Source organism: Rousettus aegyptiacus, unplaced genomic scaffold, assembly GCF_014176215.1.
Source record: "Rousettus aegyptiacus isolate mRouAeg1 unplaced genomic scaffold, mRouAeg1.p scaffold_m13_p_1, whole genome shotgun sequence".
Classification (NCBI taxonomy): domain Eukaryota; kingdom Metazoa; phylum Chordata; class Mammalia; order Chiroptera; family Pteropodidae; genus Rousettus; species Rousettus aegyptiacus.
The window spans coordinates 31668975-31687720 of NW_023416284.1; the positions used below are offsets into that span (position 1 = coordinate 31668975).

The 18746-nt window shown below is 34.7% G+C and overlaps 1 protein-coding gene across 7 annotated transcripts in view; it reads right to left on the reverse strand.

Moving 5' to 3' along the window:
- Positions 1 to 14765: 14765 nt before the first annotated feature.
- Positions 14766 to 18746, reverse strand: part of SPATA6 (spermatogenesis associated 6) — a 95054-nt gene continuing 91073 nt past the window's right edge. For all 7 annotated transcript variants that reach the window (XM_036233728.1, XM_036233729.1, XM_016151313.2 and 4 more), the window contains one exon: positions 14766 to 17189. In XM_036233728.1, coding sequence (XP_036089621.1) covers positions 17009 to 17189 — 181 coding nt within the window. In that variant the 3' untranslated portion in view covers positions 14766 to 17008. The remainder of the gene's footprint in view (positions 17190 to 18746) is intronic.

Here is an 18746-nt window from a genome sequence, read left to right on the forward strand (position 1 = left end):
AGATATGATGTTTAACTCGAAATTTGAAGGGTGACTATAAATTTCTGGGTGGAAAAATGGAATGAATTATATTCTAGGCAGAAGAAACAGCATAAAGCAAGACAAGTAAGTAAAAGGGCATGGCCTGTCTGGGGTAGAGATATTTGGTGTGGCTGAAGCATCAGATGTGTAAGGGTAGAAAGCAGATCAGCTTGGAAAAGTAAGTAGAGACAATCCTGAGCACAAAGAATGCCAGTAGGAACTGGGCTCCACGATGTAGCTCAGAATGGGATAGGTTTGGGGAGGGCGAGTAAGGGCAATGAATATATCCAGGGAGCATCTTACTGTTCATTTTAGAAAGGTCGTTATGGCAACAGGAAGAGAGTAAAGGTCTAGGGGCTGCTAAGTTATGAGGTTGTGGAGGTATCACTGGAAGGAAATAAGGAAGATGGATGGATAAACAAAATGTATATATACACAAGGAATATTATTCAGCCATAAAAAGGTATCAAATTTTGATGTATACTGCAATATGGATGGACCTGAAAACATTATGCTTAGTAAAATAAACCGGACATAGTATGAAATATTGTATGATTCCATTTATATGAAGTACCTAGAATAGGAAAATTCACAGAGACAGAAGGTAGAATAGAGGTTATGGGGTGGTGGGTGTCGGGGGATGGGGGATATATTGTTTAAAGGGTACAGAGTTTTTATGTTGGGGATGATGAAAAAGTTTTGAGTATGGATAGTAGTGATGAGTATACAGCATTGTGTATGTGTTTAATGCCATGGAATTGTACACATTCAAATGATTAAAATTGTACTGTTATATATATTTTACAATAAAAAAAATATATAACATCCCTCCTCCCACAGGTATGGATCCAGGCCACTCCATAATAAACATCCTGCACACTAAACTCCAGCCTCAGAGTTGGAATCCAACCTGTGACAGGGGTCTTAATGGATAACCTAGCTCCTTTGACTCCACTATCATCTCAGACCATGCTGACTCGCTCTCTGCAGACAGACCCTAACTGAACCACAGACCACCGCATTCCCATGTGTACTGGTGAGTAGCTAATGGCTATTTTCTGTTTCACAAAAGAGAATGTTAACAGGCTTCAGTGAATCCAGTTGGACAAGTAACAAAGAGTCTATCATGTGTTCAGCAAATAATTCCATGTTAGCTGCCCCCAGAGATCCCCACAGCGAAAGCCATTAAGCCTTGTTATGTTTTATCTTCTTTCTTGCTGCAACCCTGAAGTGTTTGCTGACATCTAAAGTCTGGTAAGAATCGTAGTCCCCCAGCCAAATTTCTGAATCTTTAGGCAAATTCACGGCTGTTCCATTTTGAGTCAGGTGTTCTAATCAGCTAATCTATTCTAAACAGACTTGCTTCTGGATATAAAGGGGAAGAAAAAACAAACCTCTTTAAACTTCAGGCTCACAAAAATTGTGCTATAAAAAGTTCCCAGTGGAAAAACTAAATGGTCACAGAAGACAGGTTTTACAAATAAAAATAAATATATTTGAGACTTATATGTATTGGTATGAATCAAATTAACCAAGATTGGGGACAAAAAATTACTCATTCAAAACCTTTTTGAGAGATTTAATTTTGTTTTCTTTTGCTTGGTTTGTTTTCACCTTTGTATACTTCCTTCACGACAAATTCAAGGCCCAGTAAATTAAGCACTATACCCAGCAAAGTTCAAAGCAATTCTTCTGTGACCTACCAAAGAAGTCTATTGGATGTGTATTTCTATATGATTTAGTTCAGGGAAAGAAAAGCTCTTATCAATTGTATAAATGTATAGGATGTAATTCAGAATGTATTTATTAAAATTAAAGTGTTTATCGAAGAAATAAAAAATTAATCAGGCCTTTTCAAAATGACTGTGTATAATATACAAAACTTTATATGTTAGCTCTTTCAATTGTGTTTTGACTGAGGAAAGGTTTCCATTTCAGAGAGAAAACACCATGAGCTTAAACAAAATGTACTGTAATGACTGTACTGGGGTAATGATAAATCTTGCATCATATGTTATGTGATACTATATTCAAGACATGCATTCTAATCATTTTGGAAGTTGTATGATATAGTAAATTATCACATAAAGAAATCTCAATGTAGTCTAAATGCATTTGTTTCTCTTATATTAAAACATATGAAATTAGAACATTAGGCCAAAGCAATTTTTTTTCTTAGATGTTTAACTGAATTTGGAGAGATGGTCAACATTTATACTTACACTCTTTGAACATGACAAGTCCATCCTCCATCCACCTAGATGGAGTAAGAAGAAAACGAAAGTCTCCTCGTAATAGTCAAAGCTGATGACGTAACAGCAATACTTACATGGCCCCTCACAGGACGTTTTCATTCTTCTTTTATACAATCATATCAAATTGGTAACCTGGTCCCCAAGGCTACTCTAAATCGTAAGAAGAAAATTTGAAAAGGAAAAAGAAGTTCTGAAATAATGAGATGTGTCACTTGTCAGCAAGGGAAGGACAAACATCAAAGTAGCGTAAACACTAAAAATAAAGCAAAGCTGAGCCATCTTAGCGTGGAGGGGAGACCGTAGGCACTGTGGCTCTCCTCGGCCTCAACAGCCCTGCATTTACACTGGCCCGTATGACGACTGGCGTTCGTGTTGGTAAGCCAGAGTCATCGGGAATGCCTTAAGATACATTAAGTATCCACTGTTTTAAAGAGGCTAGCAAATATGTGATAAACTTAAGATGTTCCAGTCGATACTTTTAATTAAAATATAATAAATTTTATTTTAGAAAAATTCAGAGATTCAGAAATCATTAGGGTTCAGATAGTAAAGGTTTTACTATTTTGGGACTTTCTACTGTGGAAAATGTAAAGCCTATAATGACTAATAATTTTCTTAATTTTTAGAAAGGCAAACTTTCTAATGCCATCAGGTTTCACTGTCTCTACTAATTCAGATTCAGCTTAAGCATTACTACTCTTTACATAACTTCATCTCTGACTATACTTAACTTGAAGTACAAAACAAGTTATCTCAAAAATCACTTTCATGTGGTGTGGACAATCCTGCAAAGACACTTTCAGATGAGAGCATGATGGTGTGTTGCTGAAAATAAGAGAGATAGTCTAATATTTATGTTTTTTCCCCCTTCCCTATCTTCACATTTGGTTTAAAAATCAACACTGAAGAAATGTAATTTATATAAAGTAGGATATTGCCAAGTAGCACCAGTAGTATCTTAATGGTAATTATTTACATCTGGTAAGACTTCAAGTCTCACTGAACACATTTTCTCTTCGTATCTTATAAACATTAGGAATTTAAGAAAGGCCACATCTTTTATGATCACAAATAAACTAACAAGCCAGGGAATTATTCAGTGTTTCCAGTTCGCTATTTTACCTTCTGACAAGTTCTATAAAAGAGAAGAGAATAAACTAACTTGCATTACATGCAAGATGTTGCCTACACAAATGCCAGAAAGGGAAGCGAAATGAACAGCCGGAACATATGGCCGTGAGCTGACAGCATAAAGAAACGAGCTCCGCATGAGCAACAAGGAACATCTTGAAATGTACAAGACATATGTGTTTTAGGAAGAAGACTGAAGTGTTTCATAATAAAAACAGGACAAAGTGAACTATGAGTGCCGAATAAAGTTTTAATTAAAAATGGATTTTTAGCCTTCAATGTGAATATACAATATGTTTCACAGATGGATCTTATATTTAAACCTTATCCAAACCAAAAAGTAAGTGAGACAAATAAAGCTTCTGAAAATGGCATTGAGGCTAAAATGTATGTAAATAATAGAGAGTACTGGTACAAACAAACAAGGAAGGAAGAACCACCCTTCTGTCATCCATTTTCTGCTTGCACATTGCATAAGGAGATCATATAACCTACCTTTAGTGCAAACACGTTTCTCCTCAAGTTAAATATATAATCGCCAAACACATTTAGGAAACAACCGATATGTCCTACCACAAAGAAATGGTTAAATTACTCCATAGTATATCAATGCAACATTAGATGATCATTTCAAAATTCATTTATGCATCACTTTAGAAAAATAAAGAAATATGTATGAATTAACATTATAGTAAATACAGAATTTGTAAAAAAAAAAACAACTTGGCAGAAATGCATGGAATACTACAATACAATATACAAAAATATTACCAAGTTATCTCATTTTTACTTTCATGAGTACTTCTACATCTTCCCATTTTTATGCACTATTTATTAACACTTGAAAAGTCCTGTTAAAGTTGAACTAGTTACTTAGAAAACCTGATATAAAATAACAATGATTTTAAGTTTATTGGGAAATGTTTTTATATGAGTCTTTGATGTCTGAGCTATGGTGGTCTTTACCTATAGCTTCATTCTTGTCCCAAGGCAATAAAGAATTACCTCTAAAATGCACTGACTATAGACAATGAATGACACAAAGGCATGGAGAAGATGAAGATGTGACAATTACACTCTTCGTGTACACAAGACTAATGGCTATATTTACTATTTTTTCCTTGGGGGGTGGGGACGGGAAACAACTTCTAAACCAAACATAAAAGACAAAAGCACTTTCCAATGCATTTAAACAGCGTGAGTTTAAGCTGGAAAATCTCTGGCAATGACTTTAGTGTTTGAAAGTATCTTAATGCCAGGAAAAACTCTATTACAAAATGTTTATTTTTTAAGTTCAGCTGAGGTTTGAGTTTTATGTAAGATCTTTAAGAAGGATCAAAAGTAAATTGAGGAACAGCTTTTCTTAATAGGTTTCCTGCAGGTTTCATTTCATTTTAGAAGCCATATTTATTGCCAATACCCACTGATAGTCTCCCCTGCGTGAAACTCTAGCTCTAGGCAAGTGCTGTCCTCAAACACATTTCATTGCCTTTATTTCCACACATTTATGCCACTGTCCAATTTTTTTCCCACTTAAACATTTCTCTTTTCCTACCTATTCCAATCCAACCCATTCTTCAGACTGAACTCATGTCCCTTCTTTGTATTCATTAAGCCTTTTCAGATAACCAGCTTTAGTTTTCTCCATCCTTTGAACTCTTATTACTCACTGACTCTTCAGCAATTATGAATCCCTTTGTGATAGTTTTTACTGTGCTCTCTTCCAGTATTAATGTCATGTGCTAAACTAGACTGAAAATTCAATGAGAACATTTAAGAATTATTTTTTATGTCATCTACAGTAGCGGTCCCCAACCTTTTTGGCACCAGGGAACAGTGCTCCTATGAGAATCTAATGCCTGATCATCTGAGGTAGAACTGAGGTGGTGATGCTGGCACTGGGGAGCGGCTGCAAATACAGACGAAGCTTCGCTCACCCACCACTCACCTAATGCTGTGCAGCCCAGTTTCTAACAGGCCATGGACTGATACTGGTCTGCGTCCCAGGGGTTGGGGACCCCTGATCTATAGTGCTCTATTTGTTAAGTGCTCAATAAATATGCTGAAAGATGAGAAATAGCTAGAGAAATAGAGACTCCCAAACCCTTACCCTTGATCTTAAAATGACCTTCGGAATGTCAGATATCTGTTTAATACCATGAGAATGAAATGGCATTATTTGAGCACCTAAATTTTTTTTTTTTTTTTTGGTATAAGGACACAATTCAAATTCAATAGTAAGGTATATGAATAAGGGCCTTCTGTTAAAATGTGATATCAATATACATTTCACCATCATTTTGGGCCCCAATTTCGCCATATACCCTTGTCCTGTAACCATTGAACACTTTTGCAGTTCCTTGAATATGCCGTGCTGCTTTCATGTTCATGCAAGCTCCGATGCCCTGTCTTCTTCTGATAAAATTATCCATTAAGATCAAGATGAAAGACTCATTCCTTTGTGATACCTTCCTTCACTTAGTGATTCTCTTTCATGTTCTTAAAGCACCCACACAAACAACTCCTTCATACATCATTTACTTGTATGGTAAATATGTACAATACACTAAATATTTTTAAAATAAACTGTATTATAATGTGTTTATGAGAAGTCAGGATATATATTTTTATTTTATATTTGCTCAATGCCACTCACAGGATCTAGTTCATAGTAGGTATTCAATGTTTGCTTAATGGATACATAAATGAATGACTTTGTTAACTGTTTAGATGAAGGGGGAAAAACCTGAAATTTAAAAGTTAGCCATGGATAACCAAAAGGTATATAATTCACATGGAAGTCAAAAGCCAGCCATCATCTTTCAAGGTCTAAAATAGAAAGAAATTCAGATGATGAAGAGGTTAATAAAATAATGAGAAAGAGAAATTTAGATCAGCAAAAGAATAGTCTTACATGCTCCTCACTACAGAGGAAGCCACAAATAGGTACAGGACACCTGGTTCTCCAACCTGGGCAAGCATCGTAATCACCTAGACAGACTCTTAAAAACACAGTTAAATTGGCTGCATCAGGGTCTCCAGAGGCTGAGACAGGAAACTATGTTTAACATGCTTCCTGAGCTCTTCCAGTCAGTCAGACCAGGAACCACTGAACTGGAACAGTAACCGAAAGCTTCACCAGCATCACACATGGATGCTATACAGTCATGTGTATTCCACTAATGAGATGAATATTAGATACATCTCAGATATTCTACTTCCAAGTCCTATACCTAAGGAAAAAATCTTTCCAGATTATGACAATTTCTAATTATTTGTTGTAACTAAATCACTAAATTCTTTCAATCTCACAGAAATCTTAACTACTAAACCATAGGTAGAGCTGCTAAAAAATCACAGGTTGGCTATTTTAATTTCCTTTGCCGCTCAATGGAGCAAAGGTGGGTTAATAAGTAGGTGGATTGGCCAAGAGGTGGGACAGAGTAGGGAGCAGGAAAAGCTAATATGTAGAGGTAATTGCAAATATATAACATTTCTGGATAATGGAAAACAAGCCTCTTCCAAATATAGAAGTGAATCAATCACCGAAAATCAAGTATCATCAATATTAAATCTGAAACCTAAGGAAAATCAAACAATAGTAAGAAAAAGTTCTATAGGATATTTATGAGAAAGTACTAATACCTGGGTTTAGGTACTAGAGCAGCCACTTAGACTCCCATTGTGTAACCTGCAAGAGACATTTAATCCAAACTTGTGTTCTTATTTGCAAAAATGTAGATTATAATCTTGCCCTACCTAATTCACAAATATGTTAGGAAGAAATACAACAAAATAACTCATATAAAGATGTCTGAAAATGGTAAGAGGCTATATAAAATACAAACCACTATTTATGATAAAAGTTTAATGGAAATAGTTTTCCAAGGCTATGTTTACTAGACAAAAATTCACTAAAGTCAAATGTTCTTTTCTTCCATTTTCCCAACATAAACACTTGAAAATACTTCCTAATTCAAAAGCTGGCATCTTTTCTCTCATTTGGCAAAAACAATTCCCCCCCTTGGGTTTCCAGTGGAACTGAAATGAGTTTGACTGTTTTTGTTTAAGATTATCAACAAAAACCTCTCCAAATTATGCAGTTTCTATGCCAAACCACATTCTTTATGCAGCACAATTGTAGAAATATTATCATATGTGAACAAATGCTGGGTCACAAAGGAGAATTAGGATGGAATATTTTTTCTATCCTTTAGGAAAATGCAAAATGTTTTTAACATGTTCTTGTTGAGAAGAGTGATAGATTTTTTTCTTTTAGATAACTTTTTATTTAACAACAGAGTATCGTTAAAAATGAGGGTGGAGAACAGAGCTATACTAATTGTTTCAGAAAATATACGTTTCAGATGAGTCCAAAAGCAGCCAGCTACATCATCATCATCATCATCATCATCATCATCATCATCATCATCATCAACAGAGCCCTTACCATGTGTTAGGCATTGTTAAGCACTTTATAGTTGTTAACTAATTTAATCTTAATGACCCTATGAGATTGATAATGCTATTTTCATTTTACAAATGAAAATATTGATACAAAGAAATCAGATAATTTGTCTATGGTCGCACAGTTATTAAATAGTTGAAGTGGGATTTGAATCTAGCACTGTGACTCCAGAGGCCATGTATTTAACCAGTAGGCTATCTTTTCTGGGATGCAAATAATTCATATACAGTGATGAAGCAATATATAAAATATAATACTCATTGGCTAGCAATTTCTAAAAATATAAAATAAATTAAAATTTTTATTTTATTTATATCTTTTTACTCATTTTATTTACATCTTAGGTTAAGCTCTTTGAAGAAGAATTTTGCAATTTAGAAATCTTTCATTTAAAACTTCTAAAGAATTACCTAGTAAACCCAAGATGGGTCTACTTAAACAGGGTATGCACATGATACATATATACACATTCATGTGCCCTTTAAACACTGTTTCAGTCAATGACGGACCGAATATACAATGGTAGTCCCAAAACATTATAATGGAGCTGAAAAATTCCTATCACCTAGTGACGTTGTAGCCATCATAACAGACATATTACTCACATGTTTGTAGTGATGCTGGTCTAAGCATGTACTGCCAATGGTATAAAAGTGTATCACATACAATTACATACAGTACACAACACTTGATAATGATAATAAATGACTGTTACTGGTTTATGTATTTACTACACTATACTTCTTAGTGTTAGAGTGTACTTTTTCTACTTATTAACAAAAAAGCTTGCTGTAAAAGACTGCCATGTTACAACCGGCATTAGCCTCAAACATCTCATGTTTACCATGTCCCTTGACTGCGCCATTTTTGCTTGTGCTTAATTTAACCTCATGTTGTTTTGCACAGTAACATGCTGAACGGGCTTATAGCCTAGGAGCAACAGGCTATACCATATAGCCTAAGTGTGTAGTTGGCTATACAATTTAGGTTTGTGTAAGTGCATTTTGTAATGTTCACACAAAGATGAAAAATTGCCTAATGACGAATTTTATAACATATCTGCATCGTTAAGTGACACATGACTACACATACATATACCTCTGTGGCTAGTGTCAAACACTGTAATCTTCTGAGAAACGTCAATCACATTCATTACAAATTCTTAAGAGCTGTAGAGATGTTCATCTGGCTGAGATGATCTAGGGTTATTTCTATTGAATTTAGGGTAATTTACTCTAACTTCTACCTCTAATAGTCCCCAAATCAAAAGACTATGGTTAATTTGTAAAATGTAACTGTACAAATTTTAAAATAAACAAAGGACAATATAAACTTCCTAGGTCAAAATTAGTTTAATAGGACATTCCCACAAACCAAATTTATTTTAGAAATAACACCTTAACAAGTGAACGAAGTCATATGTAAAGTCCAAATGGATAATATATTCAGAGACTGAAGTCATGCATTTAGTTTCACTTGTAAAATCTACATAAAACCTCCAGCAAAGTGCACAGGTATACAGTGCTAATAGGATTTAAAAAAGCAGAAATAATGATGGCAAGGCAGCGGTCTATGCCTGGGGGGATTTATGCACAAAACGATTCCACTAAATCATTTTTAAGCATATGCTATTTGTCAGGTACAATTCCAGTCATTTTGCATCAATTGCCTAATATATTTTTTATTATAACAATCCTAGGTACATATCATTCCCATTTTATGAATAATAAAATTAAGGTTCAACATCTCCAGATAGTATCACAGTAAAGAATTCATACCCAGTTATATATGGCTCTTTCCATAATTCTGCACAACCTACATACATTAAGTAACTAGTAAATTTAAGATCTGTATCAAAAACTGAATAACTTAGTCTCATATCTTAAAACAATTTGAATATTTAAAAGAAAATGATTCACAAAGCTCATATTCCATTTTTTTCTGCAATCAGATTCTCAAGATCTTTCAGAGTACACCTCTACATTGACTTAAATTTTAGTTATTATAGTTCCCTTTATTGAGCACCACGCATTGTATGAAGTGCTCCACATGCATTAACTGTTTAAGTGATCACAACACTAGAAAACATCTTCCATTTTACGAGTGAGAAAACAAGTTCAGAATGGTTAAGTAACATGGAGGTGACAAATTCAGAGAAAGAAATCTGAGCTCTGTTCAACTCTAGAACCAACAGGATTGCTATTAAGCCACATGGAGTATTTTTTCAAATTGCAAATTATTTTTCTTAGTTCATTTCCAAAAAGCAAATATAATAGTGCCTAATATATGCCAAGGAACTTGTATATTTATTTTCCTATTTAATCCTAATAATACTTCTTTGAGGAATGAAAGACAATGTTTATTAATATCCTATTTCACAGGTGGGAAAAACTGAGGTTCAGAAAAGTTGTATAGTGTTTTTTCTACTATGCAATGTTGCTGTCAATCCCTTGGAAATAAAACTTTCTGAAAACCTATATATACATTCTTATATACATATATATATATACATTTATATATACATATATAAATTCTTCTATAATTTGTTTGCATATATCACTAATTTTACTGAAAATCAAACACGAACAAAAACTCCAGTGAAAAATGTTTCATTAATAAAAGAAAGGCTCTAACAGGATACTTATTCTCAATTCTATTACATATGTTCAAAGGCATTAAAGGTTTTCTCTTACCTTATTTCTGAACTGTATCACAAACTCAGAAAGCTAAACTTCTTTAAACTTTTACTGCAACAGAAATGTAGTGGTACTTGCAAGTTTTTGACTTAAAGTCTACTATTTCCAATATTACTATAGCCACAAATGTTCTCTTTTGTTTACTATTTGCAAGGAATACTGTTCTCCTTTTCCTGCATTTTAGTTTGTATGTCCTTAAAGTATAAAGTGAGTCTCCCGTAGATAGCACATAGTTGGGTTTTGTTTTATTATCCCTTCAGCCACTGTCTTTTGATTGCGTTTAATCCATTTACATTTAAGGTAATTATCAATAGAAAAGGGTTTACTTTTGTCACTTTGTTTTCTGTTTTGTAGTTCTTTTGTTCCTCTGTTTTTCTATTGTTGTCCCCTTTTATGTTTTGTTATTTTTTTGCAGTAATATTTTTTTAATTTTTCTTATTATTTTGTGTATCCTCTGTATGTAATATATGTATGTGTCTGGTCACTATGTGGCTTGTTAAAATGTCCATGCTACCCAAAATGATCTACAGATCATCATATCTATCATTTCATTGCTATTCTATCAAAATCTCGATGGCATTTTTTATAGAAATTTTTTAAAAATCATAAAATTCCATACAAAAATTTTAAAAACCATAAAAATATGGAGCCACAAAATACCAAGTATAGCCCAAGTGATCTTATGAAAGAACAGCAAAGCGGGAGGCATTACATTTCCTGATTTCAAACTAAATTACAAAGCCATGGTAATAAAACATTACAGTATCAGCAAAAAGACAGACATACAGCAAGGAAACAGAATAGAGAGCCCAGAAATAAAGCAACACGTACGCACAGTCAACTGATCTTTAACAAGGGTGCCAAGAACACAATGGGGAAAGGATAGTTTCTTCAACAAATGTGGTAGGAAAAACTATATCTACATGCAAGAAAAAAAAAAGAAATTGAACCCCTACCTTATATCACAAACAAAAATCAACTCAAAGTCAATTAATGATTTAAATGTAAGACCTAAGACTGTAAAACTCTCCCAAAAAAACACAGGGGAAAAGTTTCTTGGTATTGGTCTTGGATAATTTCTTTGTTATAACACCAAAGCACAGGTAACAAAAGGAAAACCAGACAAGTGGAATCACACCAAGTTAAAAAGCTTCTGCATAAAGGAGGAAACAGCGATTGAAAATCAACCTAGGGTATAGGAGACAATATTTGCAAGCCATATTTGAAAAGGGGTAAGGGGTTAAAATCCCTTTTATTTGTTAATAATAACCCAAGATAAATCCTAGAGAACTGCTGAACAGCATGGTGCCCACAGTTAACCAAAAAAGCGACACCAGGAAACTCTGGGAGGTGTTGCTGAATGCATCTATCACCTTGATTGTGGTGACAGTGTCACAGGTGTTTGCATATGTCCGAATTCATCAAACTGTACATATTAAATATGTGCAGTTCTTTGTATACTAATTATACCTGAATAAGGTTTAGAAAATGCAGTGATGCGTGAATGTGCGGTTACTCAGTCAAAGACGGTCAGGTTAAGGGCTCCACAGAAAGCACACTCTCAAGTCCTTCATCTACAACAGTCCCAGACATGAAGTCTGGTGACCATGAAATCTTGGGTCCGTTAAAATCTTCAGCGATGTTCCTTTCATACACTTCCACCAACTTCTACCTTAGTTCATGAGATGATCTCTATTCGTTTTTAGTGTTTGGATGGTAGAAATCTGCCTTAGGTTTTACTGCATTAACGTGAGTTTAATCTGCATTGTAATCCGCTGACTGGTTCTCACTTGAAGAGACACAAGCTCCATCATTTAAAAACTTATACAATAATATTGCAATAACTACGTATGGTGCAAGATGGGCACTAGACTTATGGAGGGGGCCACTTTGTAAATTATATAAATGTCTAACCATTTTGCTGTACACTGCAACTAAGATAAAATAATATTGAATGTCAACTCTAATCGAAAAAAAAATATTAACTGTAACAAGCAGTTTTCAAGCACTTACCTAGCTGAGAGGCAGACTTGGGGTTAGATTCAAATGCAAGCTTTACCATTTACTGGCTGTGTTTATCACTGGTCCATCACAGCAGTTCGATCCTTAGTTACTTAACCTGTAAAACTGGGAGTATTTATACCTACCCTAGCTAACAAAGTTGTTGTGAATATCAAATAAGATAATGTATGTACATCACCAGGTACTAAATAATAAATATTATTTTAATTTCCTTGTTTTAAAAACTTTAAAGTTGACACTAAGGTGGAGATGGGAAGTTAGAAAACAACAACAAAAAACCACTGCAACCCCTCAAAAAACCTGCAGACGTTCATATACTATATAAATTAGAGCAGAATACAGTATCAGGGTCATTAATGTGAATTGTTGCAGCTTGAGTGTGACTAGGATTTATTAGTAAAAAAGAAAAAAAAAAGACTGTACTACATTGAGACAGTTTTACTTAAATAATCACATAAATACCTAATTCTTAATTAGTCAAGAAAGCCATAGTTTCTAGATTAAGTCAGTTGGTTACATCTGAATGCCAGAAGATAGAGAATTATTCAGTCCTGCAGTCAAAAATGCACTGCTTTGTGAACGACAAAAGATAAGACTTTGGGAAAGAAAATATTTAAGGCTCATCTTGGGAACCAAGAAATTTGCATTTCATAGAAGGGATTTAAACTCCATTGGAATATAAGGTGCTGGAAACAATTGCAGGCAATTGCTTTCTTGGTCCATTGCCTAACCCTATACTTATCACCCTTTGCAGTAGTGGTTTACGAGCAGGCCCGTCACCTAAATGCTGTATCTCTTAGTTGGTTTGCCAAATAACAGACAAAGAAAAAGTCAAGCCATTATTATGACTTTTTTTCTTAATTTAAGAGTATTCTTTTAAAAAATAGATTTCCCTACAGAAACACTAACTCAACTAAGAAACCATATATTTCTTCTCGAGGACCATGGTACAATTAAGATTTTCTCTTTTCCATTTTCATCTCTTTGGCTACAGGCAGAAATAGACTAGCTCACAGCAACAGTTGTGTCAGGGTATCTTATTTCTTGTATTCAGATAGAGTTAGGCTTTGCATTGTTTTTAGTGACCTTTCATGTATTTTTTCTTTCATGCAGTTATTCAACAAACATTGTGTATCTGCTGCGTGCCATGAAAGAAGAGGTAAACAAGGCCCTAGACCAACAGGAAAAAGCACATAAGTTATTCACGATTCAGTTTTTGTTAAGTGCTATAATAAACATATGCCCAGATTGTGGTGCTGGGTTACTTTACAAAGATAAAGAAATACATTCTGTGTAGAAGAGCCTTCACAAAATATGATCGAGTTAAAATGAGGAAATCCATAGCTATTATGTTATAATTGTTTACTTGTTTGACCCTCTATCAATAGTCGATAAGCTCCTTGAGTTCAGAAACCTATTTCTCTTACTTATTTATGTTTAGCACTTTTGTGGAGGTGATCCATAGAAACATAGCAAAATGCACTTTCTTGAATACCTAAATCCTTACAAAAACTTGTACACAAATGTTCAACACAACTCTGCTCCCCAGAACTTCCTGATCGTCCATGTTAATCAATTATACAATTATAGAAATGTTTCAAGATTTAAAGATCATTCTAAATTAACCCCTTCATCACCTTATAGGTAAGAAAATTGAGCTCCAAGAAAAATGACTTAATAAGGTTTACAAACAGTACTGGAACCAGGAAGAATTCCCTTTCAATCCAATCATTCACTGCTTTCCCCAGTTGGTTTGACATTTTCCTTCATATAATCCCCATTTTTTTTCAAAGAAAAAAAATGATTTAAAAGGAAGAAAGCCTCTTTATCTTTCATAAGTCTAATAACTATTATAAGATTGTGGGAAATATAGAAAAAAAAAGGCTAAGAGAATAAACAATTTTACCTTTCTGCTTCTAGCAATGAGAAAATACAACTATTAATATTTAAGATCTTACTCTTTAAAGATACTACAACATAAGAATTCACAGGACTAATTAGAGAGAGCAACAAAGACCCCTCCTTCTTCAAGGGAATGGAAATAATCAGACACATAACAAAGACACTACATATCTAAAAATATGTACCTGATCCTTGAGAGATATGTCGGATTTTATCCACAAGACAATGTCTTTCAGAATGTCACTTTCTGAAGTTCCCCTTTGAGATGCATTTTTTTTTTTTTTGAGGCTTTGGTTATAGCCAATAGCAGTACAAATACAATAAATAATCTTTGTGGTATTTATTCACTCGAGAGGTTTTCTATGATAGCAAAACCTTTTCCTGAAATTCGTATTTGTTCTTTTCACTAAGCAGTAACTTTTAAATGGAGTTTTTCATTTGTTTCCACACACGCACACACACACACAAAATAGATCCTAAGTTTCACTAATAATTTTTTTTTAAAGCATTATTTAATGTTGACCTTCAAAAGCTAATTGTATAAAACAGTATATAACCTACAGCCAGAGGTAACTCAGTGGTGGTTTAATCCAGCATTTCTCCAGCTGGTGTCTATGTACACCTGAGGATGACATCTGAGAGGGTGTGGGAAGTTGAGGAAGACAGAACGGGAGGGGAAAGGTAGCCATAACAACAAATACTGGCACTTGCTCAATTTTGTCTAGGAAATTCTGGGTTACTTAAATAAATATTTAATGAGCACCAAGTAGTGCCAGACTCTCTACTAGATGCTAGAGCAAACCAGGTTTATGCCAGGATTTCTTAGGGCTTCTAATATGCTAGTGTTTACTATGACCATGATGACCATATGTCCTAGTTTTCCTGGGATGGCCCCAGTTTACAACTGTGTTTCAACATTAATAGCACCTCTTTCACTCACGATAGTTCTGTAAGTTGAAGGCAGGGTGACTATAATGCACAGATTTTCTCAAACTTATATGAACAGTGAAATACTTGTATTTACATTTCTACAACCATCTCCTGAAACAGTAGTCCACAAATCACAGTTTGGGAAAACCTGATCTACTCCAGTCTCTCTCTTCATTTAATAGTTGATAGAAACTAAGGACCAGAGAATTAAAGAGACTCAGCTAGAAAATGGCAGAGATGGACTCCTGGCTCCTACCTATGATGCATTTTTTGATGTATCACAGATTGCTACACTAAAACTCTTTAACATGAAGTTAAAAAGTCCTATTATTAGTTTGCAAGTGTTATAATATTTTCTCCTAATAAAAAAATGTCACCCACCTTTACAAGTTAATTTCAATTTAAATATAGTTCAAATAGATTTTTTTCTTTTTAAATCATAGCTGTAGAATTAACCAAAAATGGAGTCAATGAAAAAACATTATCTTGTAGTCAACTCTTTAAGCCTTTAAGCTAAGTTTGCTTATTTCCTATCCTCTGCTTTCTCTCTACTCGCTCCCCAGTAAATGTGAGGTAACTGATTTCTTTGTATCTTCAAAGTGTCACTGGCCTAACAGGTGTGTGTTCAGTATATGGGAAAGGAGTTAATTTTATCAAACAACAGACTTCCCAGTGCCTACTATAAAGAGTTCTACTATATTTTACTCCTCTTTATGGTCCCAAGTGTCCTTTTAAAGTAAGGATACTACTTTCTCAGGCCATTTGTTACCTATGAAAAGTCTGAAAAGGTTAAATTAAAATATAATTTCCCTTATGCTTTTCAAGTCTCTACATGCTCACTAACAAAGACTATTTTCTGATTCTGTTTGCATCAAAAGACATGGCTCTAGAAAAAAATTGGGCAGAGAATTCTATCTTTAAAAATAAATTATTCACATTTTTGGGTCATACATGGCCACTGCTATTTCTAGCTGTTACACATTTTAGATAACTTAAGTAGTTCTTTTGAGAAGAGGGAGCAAATGATTATATAAATTTTAAAAAGAAAGCTATTTCTTATGCACTAAGAAACATAAATGGCCTTTACTGAGGAAAAGCAGAAAATACCAGTTAAAACACAGTTTAAAGTCTTGGGATATACATTTCTGTACAGTGTATCTTTTTGCTCATTACCAGGAAAAGGGAGTTAGCATTAACTCTTACTCAGACGAGATAACCAGTGAAATATATGAAAAGAAAACTATAAGGTGACCAAGGCAGAAGAACATTTCTGGAGCGAATCTACTCTTGGATTTGTAGATGGTGAGATGAGATGTATGCGGCAGAATATCCATCTCGCCGTCGGACTGGACGCTGTGATGGCGGTGCAGAGCTTTGGAACACAGCTCTCTCTTCTGTGACTAGAAAAAGACCTGCCTATGATAATTTACCATTTGAAGTAATGAGCTTATTTAAGTCTAACTACTGTACTCACTTAGAGCCACCTGTTTAAAAAAAAAAAAAAAGAATACAGATATTGATTACATCAAATGTTTTCATTGAGAAGTTGACACGAACACTCATACAGTTTATCGTGGATGGTCTCAGAAGCTTTCCTGTGTATGAGAAACAGAATTACAGGCCTTTTTGTACAAGTTCCTGTATAGCTTGTCCATGCTGTTCTCAAAGACGGGTCGGTGGGACTTTCCTTTATAAGAGGCTGCCCTGTTGGACCAGTATTCGCCATCATCCAAGTGGTGACTTCCACGTGGCCGCTGAAATGAGCTAGAAAAAAGGATATGAAAGGCTGAAACAATGGTGACAGTAGAGGAGAGGTAGTACTATATAGATTGCATATTTACAGAGCACTTCATGGGTATGTGATACTCTGGGTTATGAGAAATAAAAGACAATAAGCCCTGCGCCTTCAAAGGGTGATGCTATTTGGATGAAACAATTACAAAACAATAAAATGGAAATTGTGTGTGAGAGATAGAGTTAATAAGGAATTCAGAGAAGAGGGACAGATGTGCCATGGTAAAAGCAGAGCCCAGAGGCTGTGGTATGGCCAGCTACTGCAGTGGCTGGCCTCTAGAGTCAGGCAGACCTGGCACTGAATTCTGTTCAGTCTCTATAAGCTTGGGACCTTGAGCAGCTTATTTAAACATCCAGAGTCTTGGCTTCCTGTACTGTATCTTTGTAATATTTGCTTTAAAAATTAAAGAGAATATATTTAAAATGCATTGTACAGCGCTTACCTTGCACATGGAAGTTATTAAGTATGAGGCACTGAACTACTAGGACTTTCTACATATTTATATATGTTTATCAACATATCTTACAACCCTCTGAAGTTGGTAAGTGTGGAAATCGAGACTCAGTGAAGTCAAGCGACTGCCTAAGCCTGCTCAGAGAGGAAGTGGCAGAACAGAAAGAGGTACCATGTCTCTGGTTTCAAAACCCTTTCTACTGTGGCAGGCTGCTATTGTCCTCAAGCTGGGGTAGAAAGTTAGCCTGCATGTGGAGCACTTTCGGGAAATGAAAAACAAGGTAGAGGAATCTGGATCCGAAGTGATAAGGATTACTTTAATTTTGAGAGTTTTGAAGAAAAAAAAAAAGAACAGATAGGAAGCTATGAAACAGACCAAGACTTTACTGTTGTAATGGGAATAGAGAAGAAAAGGCAACTCTTTCTGAAAGCTTTTTTATACATACTAAAGTTATAATTTTACTGTCATAAACATTAAGTTCTGGGCTTATTATATCATTTGTTAGAAACAAAATGATGACCTTCGCAAAGACTAAATTCATTTTTTTTGAAATCAATAATTGACCCACTTCAATAAATTAAGTACTTATTATAGATGAGATCTCTCAGGCATGTTAGAGGTTATGAAGTTTGTGACATAAAAAACTATACGGTTATTAAATGCTACAAATATTTTCTTCAGATATTTGGAATCTCGCTTCACACAAACAAACGATTTCTTCCATGACTTATCAGTCTCATGATGTTAGTTCTGTTGTCAATTGTAAAAATAGGAATTCTTGCAGCTATATATCTGTAAAAAGTATTTGCTATTTGGCCTGAAGTCAGTTTTACCACTGAAACAGAATAAAAGTGACCACAAAAAAAAGGCATGGAGTGGCTGTGTTATCATTTCTAGAGCTTGACACAGTGTCAGTGATGACATAAAGTAATGAGAACATTTATCCACTTACTTTAGAAAACAGTTTGGTGTGTGACCTAGTAAGGGTGATTATGTAACATCAACCCAGGAAATCCACTTCTAGGGACCCCAGTGAAATTCTTGCACATGTGTACCGGGAGACAGGTACAGA